General features: G+C 34.0%; 3 protein-coding genes across 9 annotated transcripts; 1 reads left to right on the plus strand and 2 right to left on the minus strand.

Moving 5' to 3' along the window:
• Positions 1 to 619: 619 nt before the first annotated feature.
• LOC129884165 (uncharacterized) lies at positions 620 to 2,434 on the minus strand. The gene is made up of 4 exons (XM_055958510.1): positions 2,421 to 2,434; positions 2,078 to 2,187; positions 1,404 to 1,557; positions 620 to 872 (listed from the first exon to the last, which is right to left on the minus strand). Exons 1-3 carry the CDS (start codon positions 2,432 to 2,434, stop codon positions 1,433 to 1,435), a joined length of 249 nt encoding a protein of 82 aa, XP_055814485.1. The 3' UTR covers positions 620 to 872; positions 1,404 to 1,432.
• Positions 2,435 to 8,598: 6,164 nt separating this feature from the next.
• LOC129887237 (uncharacterized) lies at positions 8,599 to 16,254 on the plus strand. 3 transcript variants are annotated; one of them, XM_055962247.1, is made up of 9 exons: positions 8,599 to 8,757; positions 8,848 to 8,943; positions 10,844 to 11,227; positions 12,092 to 12,218; positions 12,712 to 13,006; positions 13,332 to 13,404; positions 15,261 to 15,351; positions 15,427 to 15,506; positions 15,807 to 16,254. In XM_055962247.1, the coding sequence occupies exons 2-9, from the start codon at positions 8,863 to 8,865 to the stop codon at positions 15,939 to 15,941; spliced, it is 1,266 nt and encodes a 421-aa protein (XP_055818222.1). In that variant the 5' UTR covers positions 8,599 to 8,757; positions 8,848 to 8,862; the 3' UTR covers positions 15,942 to 16,254. The 3 variants fall into 3 exon arrangements, with proteins under 3 accessions (XP_055818222.1, XP_055818224.1, XP_055818223.1); XM_055962249.1 differs by having other exon boundaries at positions 12,766 to 13,006; XM_055962248.1 differs by having other exon boundaries at positions 8,599 to 8,748.
• A 362-nt stretch (positions 16,255 to 16,616) lies between these two features.
• On the minus strand, positions 16,617 to 23,065 carry LOC129887238 (uncharacterized). 5 transcript variants are annotated; one of them, XM_055962255.1, is made up of 10 exons: positions 22,950 to 23,065; positions 22,650 to 22,771; positions 21,733 to 22,245; positions 18,930 to 21,072; positions 18,776 to 18,854; positions 18,425 to 18,694; positions 18,273 to 18,353; positions 17,368 to 17,479; positions 17,205 to 17,271; positions 16,617 to 16,956 (listed from the first exon to the last, which is right to left on the minus strand). In XM_055962255.1, exons 2-10 carry the CDS (start codon positions 22,759 to 22,761, stop codon positions 16,860 to 16,862), a joined length of 3,474 nt encoding a protein of 1,157 aa, XP_055818230.1. In that variant the 5' UTR covers positions 22,762 to 22,771; positions 22,950 to 23,065; the 3' UTR covers positions 16,617 to 16,859. The 5 variants fall into 5 exon arrangements, with proteins under 5 accessions (XP_055818230.1, XP_055818226.1, XP_055818227.1 ...); XM_055962251.1 differs by having other exon boundaries at positions 18,776 to 21,072; positions 22,950 to 23,064; XM_055962252.1 differs by having other exon boundaries at positions 18,776 to 21,072; positions 22,967 to 23,063.
• Positions 23,066 to 23,426: the final 361 nt, after the last annotated feature.

The following is a 23,426-nucleotide window of genomic DNA, read 5'->3' on the forward strand; positions in this document are numbered from 1 at the left end:
CAATTAATTTATACTTCACACTCCAGGTTAACACCTCTGAGGACTGAGGTGAACCATCTCCAGCAATTGAACGGTCCAATCCAAAGAACATTTTCACTAGTTACTTCAACTACTTGGAGACCTATATAGAACAATACGCTACAAGGAGCTATGCCAGACTGAAACGCAAAGCGAAAAGCCTTAAGCGAAGGTACAGTACTCTGATTGATCCAAAGTATTCAAAAGGAGAGGTTTAAGTTCTCCAACTCTAATGTCATCAAGGCTATCGCTTTAAACATAATCTACATCTACTAAGATTGCTGTCAGAGGTGACTGCCCAATAAATCTTGGGTCGTGATGCAGCCATTCCCTAAAATATTCTTGAGCTTCTGCATAAAATGAGCAAGACCGCAAGAATAGTCTTCCGTGGTTCAACGTTTTAGGGATAAATGAGAGGAGCAAAGGTATAAGTCAGCCCTCTACTCCACTTGCAACCCATCCTCAGACTCCCACCTCTCCCACACACAAAAGAAGGGGAGAAAAACATACATTAGTGGAATAAATACATATTTGTCAAATGGCTATCTAGTCCGGTATTTTTCTCAGAGGTGCAACTGATTGTTTCTCTTACCCATGCAGATCCAGGAAAGGAAAGTACAAATCTTGAGAGAGCAAGGAAAACAAGAAGTAGGGTTCCACAAGTTTTACAATTTGATATATGCCAAATTGCCTTTATAGAACTTGTTCATTACATGCTAAGTGAGCAGGAGAAACAATCAGTTTTAAGTTGTAACACTCTCTTCAACAAACATCCATGAGAAATATCAATAGGAGCAAGATCAAAAAAGCAGTATGTCAGGGCAATTTTCCTTCAAAGCCAATTCCTGAGTTGCCTGTAAAGAGATAATTTCTCATCAATATAACATCAAGAATAGTCCCACAGTGTGTCATAATCTTCACACAGGTCAAATGTGTCCTGAGCAATCTATAGAACATCTCTTCCTTCTCTTCATTGCCAATCGATAAGTTTCATTGCTAACTGCTAAATAATTGCTTGAACTTTTGATTACAGCCACTCTGACATACCACTTGTGGTTACTGTTTAGGAGATTATCAATACTTAAGAAGCGAGGCAAAAACTAATTAAAGACAATACATATCCAAAAATCTTGTTATTTTGGTTGTGAACCAATCGAATATGGTGGTGAGAGAACGAGTTCATTTGAGATGTCTTCTTGTTTAAATTAGGTCAGACTGCATTCCGATTTTAGACTTTTACCAGGCAATTTTCTGTTTTCCATTCTATCGTTGGATCGATCTCATTGTTTTGCAATGAGGAGTTAACTTAAAATTCAGTAATAGAAATTAGAAAGGACTTAATTTACTTGTTAAGTTTTCAGCAGAGTTTAGCAACTAGTAATTACCTTATAATTCTCTAACAAAAGTGACAGAACTAAGAATCCTTTCTTGCTTCTGCGTCCTGATGTCTCCATGGATTAAGAGCGTCTCTGACAGCCTTGGCTTCAGGAGAATTCTCCCACGCTCTCTTCTCCGCTTCTAGAACAGTCACCTTATCATCTGATACAAATTGCTATCAAGATAAGCAGCATACTTTTTTCTTAATAGGAGAAAAAGTGGCGAGCAAACCTCTCAAATGCTGATATCGTAAGATTAAACAGTTACCATTAGCACAGACACAAAGAAGGGGAGAAACAACAACAACAACAACTCTAAGTCAGATCCGGAGTCCAGTGACAATGATCTGTGAAACGTAGGGGACGATTGCGATCAATCTCTAGTAGTATAAATTATGATATAAACCAAAACTAGACTTCAATCACAAATTAGTAAGGATCAGCTATATGAATCATCTGTATCCGTTCAACTTAATTCAGGTCCATTTCATTCCACAATTCCTCTTATGATTAAAAAAAATCTAAATATTTCCAAAATGACTGGCATTGCAAATCTCTCATTTTTCAATGAAATAAAGATTCAATCTTCCTTTATTTTTTCAGAAATCAATAATGGGTTAAGGCATAAATGAGAACAGAAAGTAGAAAAGTAGAGACCAGATTAAAAGGACAGTGTTTCATACAAAATCCAGTCTTAATCATGAAAAACTCCATGGAACCTCCAATCATGGCCGAAACAACTGCAATTTTCAGATACCAATCCCAGAATTTCATTTTTACCCTTGTAACACTGCTTCAATTCCTGCAAATCAAAAGAGAATTTTCAAGAACCCAGCAAATGTAGTGGACTTGAAGCTACCATATGTAAATCAACTCAGAATAAAAAGCAATAGAAATCAAAATGGTTGACCCAATTAATTTCCCCTCCTCTGTTAACTCTGTCAGTCAATAACAATCAACTATTCTTAATCTCAAATTAGTTAGGATACATTATTAGTCATTTGTGCTAATTAGTATTAAAATTACTCATCAATCATCATAGTTAGATTAACTTTACCTAGTCGCGAAGCAATAATGATTCTTCTGCTCTCTCCTCTGTTTCAGCTTCTTCTCCGTTTTCCCGACGTTTGTTCACTTCAATGTTTGCCTTTTGTGCCCCCAGTTTAATGGAGCGGGTCGTCACCCATTACGGCCCAATATTAGGGTCTACGGATCATATCATATTATGGAAAAATTAAATAATAATGTTCATTGAATTAAAATTCTTTAACTCAAAATAACTCAATCTATATCTATATATATATTTAATAAAGCTAGATATAGACAAGGTGATGTGACACCTCTTTATGGTCGTCCTCCATTTCTATTTATCTTTTTTCTCATTTTTTTGAGCATTTGTTAGTTTTTCTCCTCATTTTAATGTAGTTATTATTTATATAATTGTTGAATAATTAATGTTTTGTTGTAAATATATTATATTAATATTGATGTGCATAATTTCAAGGTGTAATTCTATCATTATGTGTAATAATACCCACACCTTCTCACATTTATTTTCTATATACACCCTTGATATTCTCCATATTCTCAAGGATTAATGCCATGTTTTTTGTTATTCCTTTGTATGCCTCTATATAACAATATAAATAGAGGTTTTGAAGATTTTGTTATACACGAAAAGATTTGGGAAACACTTGAATATACTTGGAAGAATAAGAAAATTCTCCTCTCGTCTCTCTTAATTTTTTGTATATTTATATTACTTATGCTACATTTCTCATAGCATTTGGATATTGTTAATATTTTTTATTTTTGGTTTAAAGTTTCAATATGTATTTGTACTTTTGTAATAACTTTGAGTAGTGATTGTTTTTTATGTTGAATTGAGATTCTGATGTATGTGTGTTTTCGTCATACATTGATCATTTTTGTATAGAAATTTTTTTTATATATGCTCTTGCTTTGCCTATATTTTTTTTCTGAAATAATTTCTTTGTAATTTTTCATGGTTATAATTATTTTCTATTAACTCTTCTGAATTTATTGTTTTTTCATCAAATAAGTAAGGTAAATTTATAATATATTAATCTGAGAACGTTTTTTTTCCTCAAAATTCTTAGTTTCTTTCCATCTTTTCATTCATAATACTTAGCAATTTGTTTTTTCAATAAAAAAACTTAATGATTTTCATTCGATTTTCAAAAAGAGGAAGGAAGAAACTTAAAAAATACGGAAAAGATCAAAAGATGAATGCTTTCAGGGAGAAAAAAATATGTCAAGACAGAAATAATGGCAATTTCATCACCATTCAGATCAACATCATCTTAAAACTTGACTTGTATTAGAAAGGTTATGCCAACACATTCCTATTCAATAATCTAAATATATACATTGACAATTTTCAGATATTTTTGAGTTAATGCATAATCTTATATAGATAGACATAGATAAGATTACATGATACCTCTCTATAAATTAATATATCATTGCACTCTTCATCCACTTAACATTATAATTGTGAAACAAATTGGTACTTAATATTTATAATAGAAGGTTTGATTCAATTATATTATTAATACGCTATAAAAGTCTTTTGCTAATTTGGGTTAATAGCTTATATACGAGTTAATGAAGCATGTATATTTTGCTCATTGCCTTTTCTAAAATTTCTCAAATAGATTGAATATATTATTTTCGTTATAGTATTACTCTGTGCATTTATGAATCTTTAAAACTTAAAAAACTTCATAACTTGATCAAAAAATTTGAACACCGCTATATTTACACTCACTAAATAAATATCCACATTTAATGAAACATCTTCATTAAATTTGTTTATGTCATGACTTCATAATATTAGACTGGTGAGTATGAGTAGAAAACTAATAGAAGTTTGTTGTGTTTATTCAATTATTTCTTGAGTAGTAAAAGACTAAATAAACAGGTAACTTGGGTGGACAAATATATAGTCAAAGATTTGTCAACAAGTTATTTTTATACATGTTATTTCATATTTGCTTAAAATAAAATATAGATAATGTTTTTATGTAACTATTGGTTTAATATTTGAAAACTTAAGGTTCGGAAAAGACATTTGGTGGATGTTATGATTTCTTTTGTTTAGATAACACGTTTGAAAGAAATATTTAAAATAAATTAATTCTAATAAAAATATACTTTTTGATAATTTTAATATTCGAGTATTAGAAGAAGAAAAAATAGATCGTTAATTTGATGGGCATTTGTCCATATATAATTAGAAATCAAATATTTTTCACTTTACAAGAAACGTTTAAAATTGGAGTTGTGTTTGGTTATACTTTTTCACAAATGATAGAAAATAACATTTTATTTGAAATTCTAAATATGGAGTAGTTGAGAAGTTTTTCAAATTCATATTAATTTGAAATTTTCATGGTCAAAATTAAATTTTAAATAAAGTAAAAATTATTTTAGAAAGAAGGTTAATTTATAATTTTTTATGACCAAACGAGTGATGTAGTTCTTTTACTCCGCACAAAGCGCGGATATGTTCACTAGTTATTACTATAAGTGGCAATTCGTTCATTTTAATTTAAAGTCAAGTGTTAAAGCTATAGCTAAATTATCCTTTTTTTTGAGTTTCATACTTAAATAACACACTTAAACTATATATCACTTGTTAGTTTGGGAAACACACATTGCTCTCTTCTACTCGTTCCACGCCCAATTTGATCAAACTCCTCTGTCTTGGAACAAATATGTTTATACACACTAACACATTTTTTTAATTATTATTATTATTATTATACTTTTCAATTGATTTTTAAAACCTTATACTCTCTCCTCCTCCTCCATCATTTGTCAATCTTTGTCAACATCCCTCTCCATTTTATTCTTTTTTTTAATGACTAATTTGATTCGTTCTTCATTGTGTTCCTTTTTTTTCTATCAAAAATGAAATAGATAAATGTTAATTGGATCTTCTACTAATTTTATCCAGAGATATTAACAGACGACGAAATCAAACTTAAAACATTCACTTTACCATTTTCTAATGATTCTTCATAATCAAACTGGTTCGGACTTTAGGAGTACGCTACCTCAGTTGATATCAATGTTTTTTATATGTGAGTTTGAGAATAATTTCTTCTCTCAATGAACTTAAAGTAGTTCTTGCATATCAAGATAAATAAAATTCTTCTCCTTCAACTTGAATGTAGACATAGTGGGCCCTGTAGCTTAAAGGATTAGAGCAATGGCTACCATCACGGTGTTGGGAATTTGAATCCCTCCTCACCTACAACCAGCCCAAAAGGAAAGTATTTCGAAAAATCATGATTCAGATAGCAAATCAAAAGTTATCAAACTTGAGTGTGGATTTTTTGACAAAATGGAATGACTTTTTTTTTATCTCTTCATTTTTATTTGTCACTTATTTTTAAAATAATTTTTCAATTTTACTTGTCATTTTTGACATATCAAGAAATGACAATTATTTTTCATGTCTTACCCTTACCATTAAGTACTTAATCTCCAAATCATTTTTCAAGACTAAATACTAAACATTAATTAATAGGAATAGTGTGGTAAAATACTTATATCAATAATTATTTTCTTAATGGATGTGTCAAGTCAAACAGGGACAAGTAAAAATAAACGGAAAGAGTATTTTTTATCATACATGAATGAATCATTGCACATAGTATGTCGATTGATGTTTTTTAATTTTACATTCAGTAATTCTTTTCTTAGTCAGCCTTGGACTAAATAGCAGAGCAAATATTAGCGGCACAATAAAAAAGTCTTCCTCATCAATAATAATTTTGCTCACAGAAATTATGATCTCTCAATAAAATCGATGATTGCATCAAAGATGTAATGCTTCTATATTTGAACAAAATCTTAAGATATATGGGAGTTGACGCCTGCATAGTGCCGAAAGGTCAAAAAAATTAATGACCTTATGACAAAGTAGCTGGCATTGAAGCCCTACAAAACAATTTTAGTCAGTCTTTAGTAACTACTGAGAAAATAATCTCATAAGTAAAAGGTACTAATAGTTCTTTAAAAGTTTTTCTTGGATGTTATGTATGTGATTCTAGGGGGAGGGGGGGGGGGGGGGGGGGGTCACGAACGAGATATAGTACTACACGATCTATTTTGAGTTTAAAAAAAGAACTGTTATATTTCTTTGCGTAAGTAATATCCTAAGGTTCCCTTTTAGAACAAATATGCCTAGTAGCACTAAGAGTCTTTTTCTCAAAAATATGTCTAGGATGCCACGTAGGACATAAAATTGTCATGTAGGACGAATGTGTCTATCGAACATTTATTCCCTCCAACTTTGGGTCTGCACAAGTAAGTACTTAAATATGCCCTTTAACTTGGTCTCATTTCACATTTATAGCCCTCCAACTTTGGGTGTACACAAAAAGGCACTTAAACTTGTATAAAATTGAACAAGTAGACACACGTGTCCTACGTGACACAATGCACGTAGGATGCCACCTAGGATAAAAAAATTGTCATGTAGGATGCCATTAGGACGAATGTGTCTATTTGTTCACGTTTTGGATAGTTAAAGTGTCTACTTGTGCACTAGTAAAGTTAGAAGTCATAGTTGCTAGCTGAAGCCAAGTTAAGGATCATATTTATGTTTATGCCTAAACAAATCACTTACGCTGCAATAAAAATCTACAACAAACTCTGTGAAATTTGACGATACAAAGAATTTCATGCTAAAATCAATCAATGAAAATAGATGGATATTGAATAGTGTAATTTTTGAGAAAGAACTCATTTTGCAAAGCCTCAACGAAAACGGCAAAGCAATAATCGAAAAACGTCGACAAATTATTTTGATTTTTGTAAGAACAAATTCTAGTAATATCCCTAAGATTGTTGAAAATTTTATGAAAAATTAATATTTCATCACAAAATCTATAGAGAATTCTTTAAAAACTTGAAGCGTGTTAAAGATACTATCCTTGAAGATATTTCACACAATATAGGTGTATCCTCGTAATTTAACAAGTTTTTCTACAAATAATTAGGAGCACAAAACTAACAAACACCTAAATTAAAAGAAAACTCAACACACTAATAAAATATGGAGAAAGAACCAAAAGAAAAAAAAAAGTAAAGATATATTGGAGGAGTTTCTCCTATCTATCTTCTAAGGTGAATCACAAAGAAAACTTATAAGAGGAAAAGTGAATTGATGTTAAAATTGATATTGTAATCTCCCAGACACACATAAAAGTTATTTAAGGGTAATCAATACTCATTTAGAGTGAATAGTTACAATGAGAATATGAATTCAAAGGCTTGAATTGAAAACGATGACCAATTAATAATGACATAATATATAAATATACTCTTTAACTTGGCCTCATTTCACATTTATGCCCTCTAATTTTGGGTGTGCACAAGTAGGCACTTAAACTTGAACAAAATTGAACAAGTAGACACACATGTCCTAAGTGACACAATACACGTAGGACGCCACGTAGGACACAAAATTGTCATGTAAGACGAATGTGTCTATTTGTTCACATTTTGGATAGTTAAAGTGTCTACTTGTGCATTAGTAAAGTTAGAGATCATAGTTGCCGACTAAAGCCAAGTTAAGAATCATATTTATGTATTATGTCATTAATAATTATTAAAAAATTAAAATCATGATTGAATTGAGAATAATGACCAATTCAATTTGTTTCTTTTCTTAAATTAAATTTCAGTGTGAGTTTTTATAATATTTTTGTTGACATTGTTCATGACACTAAGTATTATAGTTCTAGTTATTTATTTGATGATTTAGTGTGTTAGACACAATTTGTATTTTTAATAATCATAATCATTTTACTTTAATCACATTTCCTATTTTAGATGTAGCTCCTAATAGAATGAACAAAGTAGTAAATATGTTGTGGTTGCTTAAAATCTATTTAGGACAATACATTAATAGTCTCTTAAATTTATCAATAAATTTTATTTACATACTCAATTATAACACATTTTAATTAAATATTTGAACACATAATAAAAGTTCATATTAGATATTTTCAATTCATTTTTTTAAAAATCTAAATAATAAATATCTACTAAAATATTATATAAATGAAACAAAAGATAATTAAAGTTTATAAATAAAATAAAATGTAGTGATAAATTTAAAAGGGGGGGTTGATAAGGCATAATTTTTTGTTGATATATGGGGAGTGTACATACATGGAATATTGCTCCTCCTTTTATTCCACACAAGAAAACAAACAAACAAGAACCCCCCGACCACTGTCCATTTCTCCTCAGTTTCCTCCGGCCCCTCATTTGGGGGTCTCTCCATACAAGAATTAATCCTTAATCCTTCTATGTATGTGAAGTAAGTTGCAGAATTCTTTATTTTCTTGAATTTTTTTACTTAGGTCTCTCTTTTGGTTGATTTCTTGTTATTGTTTTTTGTGCTTTTAAGGTAAAATTATAAAGAATGGAGACACCCAGAGGAACAGAAGCAGTACCCATTCCATTTTCAGATAATGTTCCTCCTGCTTCTCCTAGGATATCACAGGTTACTACTCAACTCTTCAATAAAGATTCCTTTTTTTTAAAAAAAAAAAAGAAGAGATATCTGGATTCCTATAAAGTTTTTTTCTTTAATCAGTTATTCAGCTTAAAAGTCTTTTGATGTGCTTTTGCCTATCATTTTAAATAAAATTTGTTTATTTTTAACTACAAAAAGTTGTGATTTTGCAGATGTAACTTTTTAAACAAAAAAAAAAGTAAGAAGATATCCCAATTTTGACTCTTTTTATCCCAAAATATGATACTGAATTTTAGGCTACTTGTTTAAAGCTTCAGAAAATGCACTTCTTTTTGTGAGGTGGTTCTTTCTTCATTTTTTTTAGGTGCCTTCTACTGTCCAATTTTATATATTTTTGGGATGATATATAATTTAATTCTGAAAAATGTTAGTGTTCTTCTTTATGGGAATCAGGATTGTCAATGCATAGTCTACTAAGCTATTTTTAGTGATTCTAAGTAACCTGATGACGTTTTTTGTTCCCGAAAGCACTAACCTGATGGCATTTGATATATAATTTTTGCTAGAGAAATCTTTAGTGACATCAAGAAGAAGAGAGATTGTAGAATGTAAGACCTTTTTATGCTAGGAAGATGAATGGTGTGAGACTGTGAGTGTCCATGTTTGATTCTTCTTTCAAGAACAAGTGTAAGCAGGTGTATCCAGGATTTCGAGATGATGGGTGCACTATTAAAAAGATGGATCTAACATATAAATTTGATCGGTTTGACATTTAGGTTCTTATTACTGAAAATCGTTAAAATTTTAAAATTATAGGTCCAAAATTAATTCTTATCTATTCAAAATATATATATATATATATTAAAATGCCAAAAAAACTATCATAACCACTTAGAGAGGTGTTACCTAATCTTAGAAAGAAAAATAAAACAAGATATATATAAAATTTCAAATTTTTAACCTCACTTAGAGAGGTGCACCAAATTTTCATCGCATTATATGATACTCCGAGTGTGGGTTCACACATCTATATTTCAATATTTTTTTAAAAATATAACACTACTACATATGATCTCGGGAGGGGAGCATGGGTTCACGTGAACCCGGTTACCCCCCCCCCCCCCCTGCATACGCCCCTGAGTGTAAGGATGTTTAGTATTCATTTGTTGTTGTTTTTACCGTTATATGATATTTGGATGATGTATAGTTCTGGTCTAATGCTCCATGATAGACTAAGAGACCTTTACTTCTCTAGTAAGTTGACTTCTAGCATTCTATAGTTTCCTGCAAATTTCCAAATATAAAAAGAAATGGCAAAGTATTTTATCTGTGTTCATATTTGGTCTTGCTTTCCCCTAACTTCAGAAAACTTTTCTGTCTGTGACATCACAATCGCCATGAATAGTTGAGTGTCACTTTAAAATGTTTTTCTATTTTCAGGTGTTATCTTTTTTACAACTTTTTGAAAATATTTGCCTAAGTATAATGTTTATACATCACATGAGGAAGGTAGGATGTTAGTCTCTTTTCAAGTGCTTCATAAAACTTGATCCTACCACTAACAACTATCACCAAGCATCAGAAAACTTTTACTAGTACTGCATGATGCCTAGCATTACACTCAACTAATCCTGAAAATAATTTTTAAAAGATTTTTGGGGAAAAGGAAAATGCCTTACTTAATCAACTGAAGCCTCTAATCATGGGGGAAAAGGAAAATGCCTTACTTAATCAACTGAAGCCTCTAATCATGTAGATAATAACGTTAGGTATTTTTTCTCCTCACTTGTCTTTCTGAAGGTTATCATAAGCAATGTTAGTCAAATGGTAGAAAATTTGCAAGTGGTGTGCAATTACATGAAGTTAGAAGATCTAGGGTAATATTACCAGATGTAACAAAAAATTCTTATATATTGAGTACATGCAGGCTGATTTTCAGAAAAGGGAATCCTCGAATATGATTTCTGGTTTGGGCCCAAACATGAAAAAGGCAGATCTTTCCCTTCAAATACCTCCAAGACATGCAGGCATTGGAGCTGGCAGAAAGTATTCACCCCGTTCACCAGGTCCAACAGGAGGTTTTCTTCGGGCTTTAAGCTTTAAGAAGAAAGCTGCTTCATCTGATGGTGAGAGAAGCTCTCTCCTCAGTTCAGATCATAAGGTAGTTCCAGGAAGCCCTCTTTCAGCAAACTTCATCTCCTCCAATTGTCAAAAATGTACCTCTCTACCTGTGACCCCTGCTTCAAATTCATCTCCATCAGTTTCCACGCCTTTATCTGCTAGGACACATGGTGAACAACAAAGGTCACATGTGAGTTCCTTTTGTTCCGTTAACAATAATGCGCTTTCATTAGTTTCTGAAAAGTTCAATTCATTAAACAACTCAGAAGATATGTGTTGACACATATACTCCCTACGTTTCATTTATGTAAACTTGTTTGTTTGTGCATGGAGTATAAGAGGGAGAGATTTTTTGACCTTATGGTCTCAAACAACCATGACATTTTTGTGGCTATAAAATCATATGCTATTAAAGGTTAAATGAGAAGTTTAAAGTTAAATTATTTTTTAAATATGAAAAATGGGTTATTCGTTTTAAACAAACTAAAAAGGGAAACAGGGGGGAGTAAACTTATACCTTACTAATTATACAATGCAACAATTTAAACCGTATCCTCATTGTTCTTGTACTTGGTTTCACTAATCAACCTCCTCTCCACACAACTGAGAAATAGAATCAAATCTAACTTGAATTATGATGTACTAATCTTTTTGATAAATATCTGGTCTGACAAACTTCAACAGAGAATCCAATGTTTTTACACAACATGCCATTCAAGTTAATCTTTCGATGTTTGCATTAGTCATACTTCGTCAGACACAATAAGAGAGGAGTTTATGCCCCCCCAAAAAGTAAATTTGGAAGCCGACCTCATTCTGCTGTATGTTCAATTATCTAATTCCAAGAAGATCTCCTGTCATTGTAAATGTCTAGGAACTTTCTTAAAAGGTATTGTAATCTAGACATTATCCTGTTTCCTTCTGTTCATGGGTACCTGCTACGAGTTATGAGGCCATTAGTATAAGAGATTTCCGAAGTAGCCTTTACATCCAATGGCTTCTCTACTTTCCATGTACAACTAACACATTTCCATAACGTGTACTTCTGCTGCAGTCATCGCGGATTGGGGCATCTCAAGCTAGTTTGTCAAGGTCCCTTTCTGTGCCTGGGAGACATTTTGTCATTGTTAGATCAATGTCCTTTGCTACCCACGAAGAGCATTTTCCATATACTGGAGATGGTAGGTCAAATGTGTTTAAGTTGTGCGTGAGTCATCAAAAAGAGTGTACCGTGTTTGATCAAGTTAAACTAATTACGAAGTTGTATGATATTAAACTTATCCATATTCTACTGGAATGGTCACAACTAACAAATGTTTAGTCAAGCCTTCCAAGTAGATGAGAAATCGCTGATACAGCCTTTCTGGCTATTAAGCATTTAATAATGTAAAAAGTAAACATTTCTTTACGGAGGGACATGTTACACTTTATTCCAACTCTAGTCTTTTCTGTTTTACAAAATGATTTTATTTGTAAGCTGGTTAATAAGTCCCACAGACCTGAATCTTCATTCTTCTCCCGACTCAACTGAGAAATTTTTTCAAAGTTTTTACTGACTTCAACTTCCTATTGTATTAAAAAAAATCGTAATCAGAAGCTGTTGAAAGCGTTATGATTAATATTTGACTTTTCCTCTGTTCCAACCCCTCAAAAATTGATTAAAATGAACAAAAGAAATTACTCCTGCTCCTGAGAATGAGGATCGGGAAATCCCTGAAGAGGAAGCAGTTTGTAGGATCTGTCTGGAGGCATGTGATGAAGGCAATACTTTCCAGATGGAGTGCAGCTGCAAAGGTGACCTAAGACTTGTTCACGAGGAATGTGCAATCAAGTGGTTTAGCATGAAAGGGAACAAAATTTGTGATGTTTGTCGACAGGAAGTTTCTAATTTACCTGTGACTTTGCTGAGGATTCCCAATGCTAGTCAACAAGATAACAGACCGGAGCACAACAATTCTGGAAGAATAAGGTAAATATCACATGGAAAACATTTTTTTTCACAGAGCTGTTTAACGACATATTCTGAATTTTCTTAGTTTTTGCGTTTACACATTTGCCTTGTGAGATTTGAAGAAGTTTTATTTCCAGTTTTTTCTTTGGTTTTAGAGTTGGTGCTTCAACAACTGTCTTCATTTGATAATACAAAGTAAAGTGAATCCTTAGTTGTGAATACTGGGAAGAAGCTCTAGATACTGGATGGTGGAGAAGCATTTAGTACAATGTTGTTGAACTAATTTCTCAGTTACTATGTTTGGTCTTGAGTCTAACCAAAATTGAAATTTCTGCCATTGCAGTGCTTGGCAGGACTTTGTGGTGCTTGTTTTAATCAGCACAGTATGCTATTTCTTCTTCCTTGAGCAGTTATTGGTGAGTTTTTATCTTTTGGATATATTTTTTAAAAATTAACACTGGCTTGAGATTTCATCCTTGAGAAGATGCCTAATCATTGGATACCCCTATTCCATTTTTCAACGGCTTGTTTATCCAAGACTTGGATGGAGTGATTCAATAGGTTCTTTTGGTAGTGTTATTATACTAAGTGCCACAAATTACATTGGATCGGGTGTCACATTCCGACACACCTTTTGATCAGGTGTCATGTTCTGACACAAACCTTAGACTGGGTGTCATGTTCCGACACAAGTTGAGTGTTTGCATGTCCCATAAGAAGACCTTTATGTGAAGGAAGACTTTAATATTTTTCCCATTATTTATATCAATGCAATATACCTAGAGTATATAAGAAAAAACAGTAGTTTATAGATGAAAGATGAACACCTAATTTTCACCAAACTGTTATTTTGTACTTCAAAGTTTTCACCGAAAGAAAGATATCTTCACGAGAAGGTTTTGACCCTCGGATCGATATTCCGGACACGGATTTGCCAAAAAGATTAAGGATAATGCATTACGCGAGCGACCTATTCCCAAGGCATTCTTAAAGTACTTGTGAGGATTTTGAGGAATGTTACAATGACGATCAAGTTCTCATATGAGCCACCATCCTATTTCCTTTACCATAAATCCAAAAAAGCAGGGAAACCATAATGTTTCCCCAGTGGTGGAACTAGGGTTTGTTCGAGCGAATGAAAGTAGGAGGAGGAACTTACATAAGTATGAACGGGACGGAACAATGGTACAATTTAGTTGTTACTTGAGTAGAAGGCAATAATATGAAATGTTTTCCTTTTCCTTTTTTTGAGGGGGAGGGAACCTGTTCCCCCTGCCGCAGGCAAGTGAGGGGCAGAAGATACAGACTTCCTATGTATATCCTGTAGGGGTGAAACTGATTAAAAAACTTTTGAATCCAGAGTTTGAAAATGATTGCATAATATGCACTCAAAAATGGAGATGATTGAACAAGGGAGAGATAGCCTAGTAGTAAGGATATCCTCCAGCTCCAACCATGAGGCTTACCACACATTCAAGTCCCCAAGGGAGCAAAGTGGATAAAGATACTGTTTGTCGCCTATCGAAGTGAGGTTTACCACATCCAAGAAAAAGGGAGATGATTGTGAAGCACATATGGCTGACATGGCTTCTCTTCTAGCATGGCCCCCATTTGAGAATTAATTTATTTTTTCAATGAGCTCCCCACTGAGCCTGGTTGGAAAAAATGAAGGATGAAACTTGTATTTATATCCAATGTCCCTATAAACATAAGGCAGCCCTGGTCTCTGTCTGCATTTCGTTATTACACTGTTGTTCTGTCACAGCTCAAGAGCTAAGATGGTAGGGCCTCTGCGTTGAGAAATAATTGAGCTCAGCTTTTCGAATAGCTCAAAAATGAAAGACTACCAGCAGAATACATTCCAAATGAGTAAATCAAAAACTGCAACTAAATGACATTTTTTTTATTTGCCTAAAAATTTACCTTGCTTAGGAAGCAAAACAAGGACAAAAGCTTCTTTTTTTTGGTAAGAGTAAAAAACTTGTATCTGTAGTTTGAAGAATTGATTACTTATCCATTCTCAATTAAAAAAAATTGAATGTGCGTGCATGTTGTCAGCTGCATAGTGATGTCATCACTAGTGGCGTTCAAATGCACATCCAACAGCTTTTACATATTTTTCTCTAAAGTAGAAAGGTGCAATTTGATGACATCATGTACCTGGAATGTTATCCTTATATTTTATTATTTATAGAATAACATTTCACATTTTTAAGTCTTTTCTCGTGAAGGTTTTTTTTGGATAATGGTAAAGGTATTCTGTTTCTTGAAGGTCCATGATATGAAAACTCAGGCGTTTGTGATTGCTGCACCATTTGCATTTACACTCGGTCTTTTGGCATCCATTTTCGCTGTCATCCTAGGTATGTCTGAGCCCCTAACTTTTATTTATCAAATACTGGCCGACTTGTGTCATAGTATTTTCATTTGAAATGCAGCTATTAAAGAGTACATATGGACGTATGCCGCTTTAGAGTTTGCTCTTGTTGCTATTACTCTACACATTTTATACTCTATGGTAAGATGCACTCTCTAGATATTATGCAGATGATATTTGATAATTCTTGCATATTTTCTAGTCTGTCCATTGAAGATCCTGTGTCTTCTTTAACCATCAAATAATTCTAGAGAAAAACTTCTGAAAACCATTTAGATCTTGAAATCTTGTTGAAAGATGCAACCAGATTCACAACTCATGCACCCCACCCCAACCAAAACCAATGCAGAAAACAAAAGGTCTAAGAAAATGTGCACAAACAGAATACTTTTGGCAGATATGAAGCGAGGAATAATGCTCAAAAATCTTGTCTTTTGGCAGCTTCAATTGCAAGCAGTCTATTCTATAATGGTAGCATCAGTTTTGGGCTTTGGTGCTTCTATGAGTCTCAATGCAATGTACATCCGGTGCTATTCTTGGCGAGTCCAAATTGCAGAAAATTCTATCCCTGCGTGACATGAGTATAACAGAGAAATGATCAAGTTGTGTAGGAGATATTAAATATGCTTTTCCTTGTATTATTTTATCTTCTATTCCCAACGATCTTATGTGATGATGCGGTTGATACCTCAAGAAATCTGGGCTCTGGCAGATAAATGTGTATACCGACATAGATACGGAAGCTATAGGTGACCTCTAATTATGTCTACTGCTAGAGAATATAGTAGCTCAATTTAAGGCTGGGGCATGGCCATTACCAAATTCTGATACACTGGTTTTGTGCCCTTGTTGATCTGATAAGGTGTTGCATTCCGTTATTGTTTTATTACATTTTAGATCTGTCTTATTTACCAGTTACTGTAAGCCATGTAGTTTCTGGTTTTTCAAAAGAAAGGAGGACAATTTGAGATTTCATTAAGCCCGACTTGGAATATTCATTGGTCAGATTATTAACGAATCTGTAAGAGCACACAAATGAAGAATTGTTGAGTTAGATGGACTAAGTTATGACTAATTATTTTAGCTCAAATTGACCTAACTATCTTGATCCAAACAAATTCTATACAAAATATGATTCTTCTCACTTGTTGATTTTATCCAATTAAGTCCAACTCACCCATTTAATACCCTATGTAATTTGGATAGCTTGTAATGCTGGTCATTATTAGAGAACACTGAATATGTCCTAAGCAACAAACCAGTTATCCAATGGCATTTGAACCAAATTGTCAGCCTCTGATGTTTCATTATTAGTCTGGTTCTGAAAACAGTTCAAGATCCAACAGAACCGGGGGGGGGGGGGGGGAATTCCTAGAGAAGACTTGATTACTATACACTAAAAACAAACTATATTTACAGATACCTACACTTATAATACACATGCCCCTAAAACAAATAAGTAGGCTACAACACTCTTTAAGAGGCAACTAAACCTCATTTGCATTTTGCAACAGCAAGGTATTGATTGTTATTTTTCTTCACCCATACTGTTGAACGAGTTCTCTTAACATGATCCGTGAAGAGACGATACCTGCAATAAAAATATGGCTGGTTATAAAAGGATATTAAACTTCATATAAGATCAGATGTTGCAATATTTTGGCCGCACCACTTATAAGCAAAATCAGATTAGAATTTAGGAGTCTTGTTTTGATCTTATGCAATGGTGATCAGATCTTTAGAATGAACGGAATGAACCATCCATACACTCACACCCCAAAATATAAGTACTTCTCATTAGTATCACAAGTGTAGATGCTGTTGAAATTAAGAAACCACCTGTCAAATTCTAGTCTCTGAGTGACTATGCCATTCAGCAGGAGTTCCGAACTATACACTGTCGCTCCTGTAAATGTAACGATGGATTTGCATGATTATACAATTTAATACTATTATAACTTCTTATTAATTACTATACAAGGCAAAAGAATAAGAAATTCACCTTTCTCAAGAAAGAGGATGCAAACTTCATAGTCTTCTTCACACGATAAAACTAGAAAATTATCAGGAATAATTTCCTCTTTCATAGCAGATCTACAAAGTCGCTCAACTGCCTGAAAAACATTTCGAACAGGTGTTAACAAGCAGGAAAATACTATCAATCAAATAAATACAATAATGGAGAGAGTTCTGCCTGCAAAAATACAGATTGGTTGTGCAATCCTTACATGGATGATGTGATAACAAGAAAGAGAAGACATGCTAGGAACACTAACTTCGATTTATAGGATGCCCAAGATATTTGGTGTACTTCTACAAATAACCATACAGTAAGAGTTTCAAGAATTCAAATCCATCCAACTTTAGTTTGGATTATAATCCAAACATTTGTTTTCCCTATCAAAGAAACTTTCAACAAAATTGGTCACAGATATTCGCTTCAGCTACTGTAAGTCAAACTAATGATTTTTATATTAAAAAAAGTCCAACTAATGATCTTCGACACATCGACATTTATCACCTTACCATGGACATCATCTTGATCACACCTCACATATATATGATATCCAACATATTTATTAAAACTGGTCCTGATCTATCAAAAATAAGCATGTTGCGTTTAGAGCAGATTCCTAGTCTATTATATCCTCTTGACCATTCTAATAAAGTTTAGTTCTCTGTCAGGTAATCACAAAGGCACAAATGTATGGGAACATAGACTGAACATTTTAAATCACTTGCTTTGGACTTGACACAGACCATTTTTTCTTTCAAAGAGGAATTCAATAAGCTACAAAATTCCAGCATCAAACACCATTCATGTTGGTGGATAGAGTATATAGAATGTCTTGTCTAGAATGGTTGAATCACATAGTGAAATGAGTGGTAAAGAGTAGAGATACTCACCAAACCATGAACTGCCTTCACCAAACTTGCCAATATTTCTTTACCGGGCTTTGTATTCGGAGTGATAAAAACTTTATATCCCTGAAAACAATTATTATGAGAAAAGGAGCATTACAGCTGCATCTAATAGCCACCAAAGGCTGCATCTTTACCTGTAAAATGGGATGTTGGCATGCTCGTGCTAATGAAATTGGCATGCTGAAGCCGAACTCTTTCTCTTTTCTTGCATCTCTCAGTATATAACTTTTCTCATCAATAAGACAGTTTGCTTGTCCACAACTCTCAAGCCATAGATGTGTCACCACAGGTTTCCCAACAGCAATAGCTTCTAGCATGTTTCTAGTGCGAACAAATTCATCAGCCACAAAATGAGTGGCATCGGACATAGATGACGCACTTGAGGCCCCTAACCGAGCTAAGATCTGGAGGAAGAAATGAAAAGGTAATTCCAGTTTAAAACATAAAATTTTAGCACAAACAAGGTAAGATCATATCCAAATTACCTTTTTTTGCTGTTTGATTATATCTGCATCAAGGTGCTGACTGAACAAGACTCGAACATTAGTCATTTCTCGCCTCTTCCTGGAATCTTTTAAGGTGGAGTCAGCTGGCGTTCCAGTAGTACGTAAGGAAATAATTTCTCTCAAAAGAGCGGACCTTGACATATTCTTCCTGCACGATTGCTTTTGATACTCATCACCCATACATATAGGTGACACAGAATTCTTCAGGATTCTCGAATTGGTAGGAGTGGTGCATGCTGAAGCTGGCGCTTTACACTGGTCTCCTGTTGAAGATTCTGCTCCATGTGCTTCATCAACAAATTGTGTTGTCTCTACATCAGCTTTCCTATTAAAATCTTCTGGTGACTTATTTAGAAGTGCTTTTGTATTTCCATCAGCAAAAGCATCATTAATGTTGGTACCCTCCGGATGTCCTTTATCTATGCCTTCATTTAATGGCTTCTTCCGAGACCCTCTTCTTGAGGATGCAATACCAGGGGAAGTGCATTCAGGTGAACACTTTCTCTTTTTTGTGCTGACATCAATTAAAGTACTTGTCTGGTCACCTCTTAATCTTTTTGACCTTCTACAAGATTGAGTAGTGGCCTCTTGCCCCATGGTAGGCATCTTTCGATGACTTCTTTTTCGTTTGGGATGGTCAACAGCACAAAGTTCACCCCATGATGATTTCATATTTCGGAGATTGGCAGTTTGATTGGCGGCGAAATTACCATGATTCATCAAAGTCTCACAAGCATCACTATCAGTCCCATTTCTATTAAAAGTGGCAGCAGCAGACAGACTACTTTTTGGTTGACTTTCTGCCAGATTGTGCCTAGTTCGATGAGCTACAGGTGTAAATGAGCCATGCTGCTGTTGCAAATGACAATTCTTGGCAGACGTGGAACCTCTGCTTTCTTTTGGTGGTCTTTCTTCTTGTCCCAACTCCTCTTCTTTTCCCCTTGAAGCATGGGATTTCGTCATATTTGCCTTGATCATTCTCAATCCGGCTCCTTGTTCTTCATTGCCTTGCTTCTTGCTACTTTTCTGTTGCTTCACTGTTTCTCTACAGTGCTCTTCAACTAATTTGGCATCCTTCTGCACTGACAACCGTGTAGCAGGTCGAGTGTCAGAAGATCGCGTCTTTTTGTTGGAGGACCTCTGCTTTAACAGACTCTCATCATCAACTCGACCTTTGCAGGAACTGTTTCTCAATGTCTTATCACCTTTGTTCTCATTTCTACAACCATTTTCCAGCACAGGAACTCCAAAGCATAATATTTCCATAGCTTCAGCAGCCATTTGAGTATCTAAACCAACATTTAGCAAGTCTGGAACATTGTCTCCGTTACCATCAGCAACCATTCCATCACCAGCCCCCACGGTGAATTGTTCATCCAGCTCCTCAACAAAGTTCTTTCTAGTTCTGGACTTTGATAGCTCACTTTTCACTCTCCCTTTACTTGACATCAACCTTGAATCAGAACAGGGGGAACCCTTAAACTTTTTGTTGTTCAAAGGGTGCTTTTCCTTTTCTCCACAACTTTTAGCTCCCCGTCTTAAGGGGTCAAGTGAACCATGCTTCAGAGGTTCAGTAGCAGGTATCCTGCCAAAAAGAAGTTCCTTTTTCTTCTGGAAAAACTCTCCACCTCCTTCATCTTCACGATTGTCATCCCAATCAAAAATCCCACCTTCTGCATCAGCTATTCCAGCTGCTCTCCGAGCTAAGTGTTTTGTCCCGTTTGCAGCAGAGACACATTTTGATTTTCCAATGGAGGACTTCCCAAAGTCAATATGTTGATCAAAATCAAAAGGATTAAGGTTAAGAAACTTGTCAACAGCTTCTAGTGCATTGGCCTGAGTGTCCTCTCCAGGTTCTTGAGAATCTAGATAACTTAAACCTGCCAATACATTTTCAGATGCCAACTGAGGCAAGTCCACTGCCTTCTGAAAATCATACTTTCCATCTTCTGGCCCTTTAGTTTCAATAAGTATCTCATCTCTGAAAAGTTTCCTCGCAGCTGAACTACCAACCTTACACCGGTTTTCATTACCTACTTCTTTCAAATGTTCATCATACTCCTCACAAGCATTCAGGTTAAGCTCCTTCCTGACTTCAGATTGAGGTCCAACCACGGATGTACCATTATGGCCTGCACCTTCCTGCTCCAGAGGATTGTCACTCTTAATAGACCATGTACTTCCTTTTGTCCCTTTACGGCTCATGTCATAAGCAGCCAAACCGGAAGCCCTGATAGATGCAGCACGGATTGAAGTAAACCCTCTTTGCAAAGATCCTGAAAAAAATATATAAATGTCAGAGCTCCAAATTCTGAAGCAACTTTGTTATCAAATCTTCAAAGACATTCTGTCCTATAACGAATATGGCCAGGATATAAAAGTTGAGAACAGAAAAGGAATCCATCAACCACCTAAAAGTACCAACAATGAAGAGTATATTAAGCACTTCCATGTAGCAAATAAGAGAAAGGAAATCTAGATTCTACAACATAAAACAGAGAAAGTGAAGCCAAGCCTCTATTTCAATAGCAAAACTTTTTCGGGATAAAGCAGAAATGACCAACTGTAGTCACATAGTATAAAAACCAAAGTCAGCAACGTCATACTAACAGTGATATCAAAATGCAAGATCGTTGATACGCCAGCAAAGAATATACAGATCCAGCAAAGTGAAGAGGCCTATTTACAGTGAATTCTAAAATCTGGATGACACAAAATGCCTTGTCCAACTTTATACTTGTAGAAGAAGATTTGGATTAGTTGCTTATATTAAGGTATGGATAAAGAAAGGAAAACCTTTTGCTCAGGTATTGTTCCATTTAGATCCTAGACTTTAAAAGGAAAAAAAAATATGCTAATATGATAACTTTAGCCTAGCATGTATAGATTAGAACTTGATCAAAATCAATCATCTCATGCTAGTGAAACCAATTCACCTGAGTGATGCTTATCATTGCTCTGAACATCTGATTGTGCAAGTGAACTCCTATCACTTGTGTTGGAGTTGCTGCTTTTAGGCAACTTCACCTGGTCAATTGAGCTGTAGCTGTTTTCCATTGAATCATCATCTGATAACTCTTGAGTATCACACAAGACCTCAGTTCTATCACTTCCTTCACTATCACTATCTACGGCAACTTCAATATTGCAATTTCCAAAAGTCTGGATGTGTTTATTTTGCAGACCATCATGATCTTCAACCAATTGGGTTTCAACACCTAAATCCACCTGTTGAGTTTCACTACCAAAATCCACAACTTGTGTTTCACCACCGAAATCCACAACTTGTGTTTCATCGCCGAAATCCACCACTTGTGTTTCACCACCAATTTCCAAAATCTGGTTTTCACCGCAGAGATTTACTAATTGGGTCTCAAAGGCATCATTGAAGAAAGGGTGGTCATCAGCAGGAGCCATATTTTGGTCATTGTACAACTCATGATCCTCACCTTTAAATATAAACCAAATTGTATTGTTAGGGGGACAAAATTCCAATTTCAAATTAGAGTTTCAAGTCTATGAGAAAAGAAGTACTCCCTCTCTGAAGAAGGGTATCACAGTGTTAACAGTAGACTTAAAGAAGATAAATAAAAGAAGTAACATCTCAAACTTTTTTCGCACAAGTCCTCTTTTATTCTTTAGCAGTTAACTAAAAAACTGGCCATAACAATCAAGGCAAGTGTGTTAAGACAGCTTATAAAATCAAAATATTCCTTTTAGCAGTGTGATATTTTCTGTTAATAAAAGATTCAAACTTTTCTTCTTCCTAAACAAACAAGAATGTTAACTTTAAACTGAAACTCTTATATTACCAATTTACGAATAATACTCATCCACAAAAAAAACAACTTACCTGGTAAGGACTGGGGTGAAATTTGAGTGTCCACTGGCTGTGTATCGTCAATAATCGAACTATCCTTTTCCGGGTAACACTTGTTCACCTTCTTTCTACCACCGCCAACCATTTTAATTCATCTATAATAACATTACAATAATGTCATAATAAACAATGAAATTAACAGAAAACCGAATCAAAACCCTGATGATTGTGAATCTGTAAGGAAAAAGATTATGCCTTTAAAGCACAATACTAACTGTATCGGAAAATGAAAAGAAATTCTAACTGAATCAGAAAATGTAAAGAAATACTAACTGAATCAGAAAACTAACTGAATCGAAAGCCGCCGGAGAAGGTGAGTATAGGGTTAGAGTTTAAAGGAGGGAAAGTAGGGAGATGTGCCAAATTCCCTTTTCATTTGGAGGGAAATTTCACCCCTTTTTATGTTTTCTACACACTCCAGAATGTGACTGTTTTTTTTTATCAAATAGTATAAAATAATTCTATATTTTATTTCGAAATTATTATTAGTACTATTAATCATTAGATATCAAAGTATATACAAGCACCGATTTAATATATTTTACTCTATTTATGTGGTATAAATAAAATTAAGAGAGTCAATTAAATTTTTATATAAGCTTGAAATATTTTTAAATTATTAATTATTATAATTTATAGTACTGTTTATGTAATTTTTAAATAATATATGTTAATTCCTTCGTCTCAATTTATGTGGTATATGTGAAATTTTGAGAGTTAAATAAATTTTTAATTTACTTTTTAAATATT

This window comes from Solanum dulcamara, chromosome 4, assembly GCF_947179165.1.
Source record: "Solanum dulcamara chromosome 4, daSolDulc1.2, whole genome shotgun sequence".
In the NCBI taxonomy this organism is placed as follows: domain Eukaryota; kingdom Viridiplantae; phylum Streptophyta; class Magnoliopsida; order Solanales; family Solanaceae; genus Solanum; species Solanum dulcamara.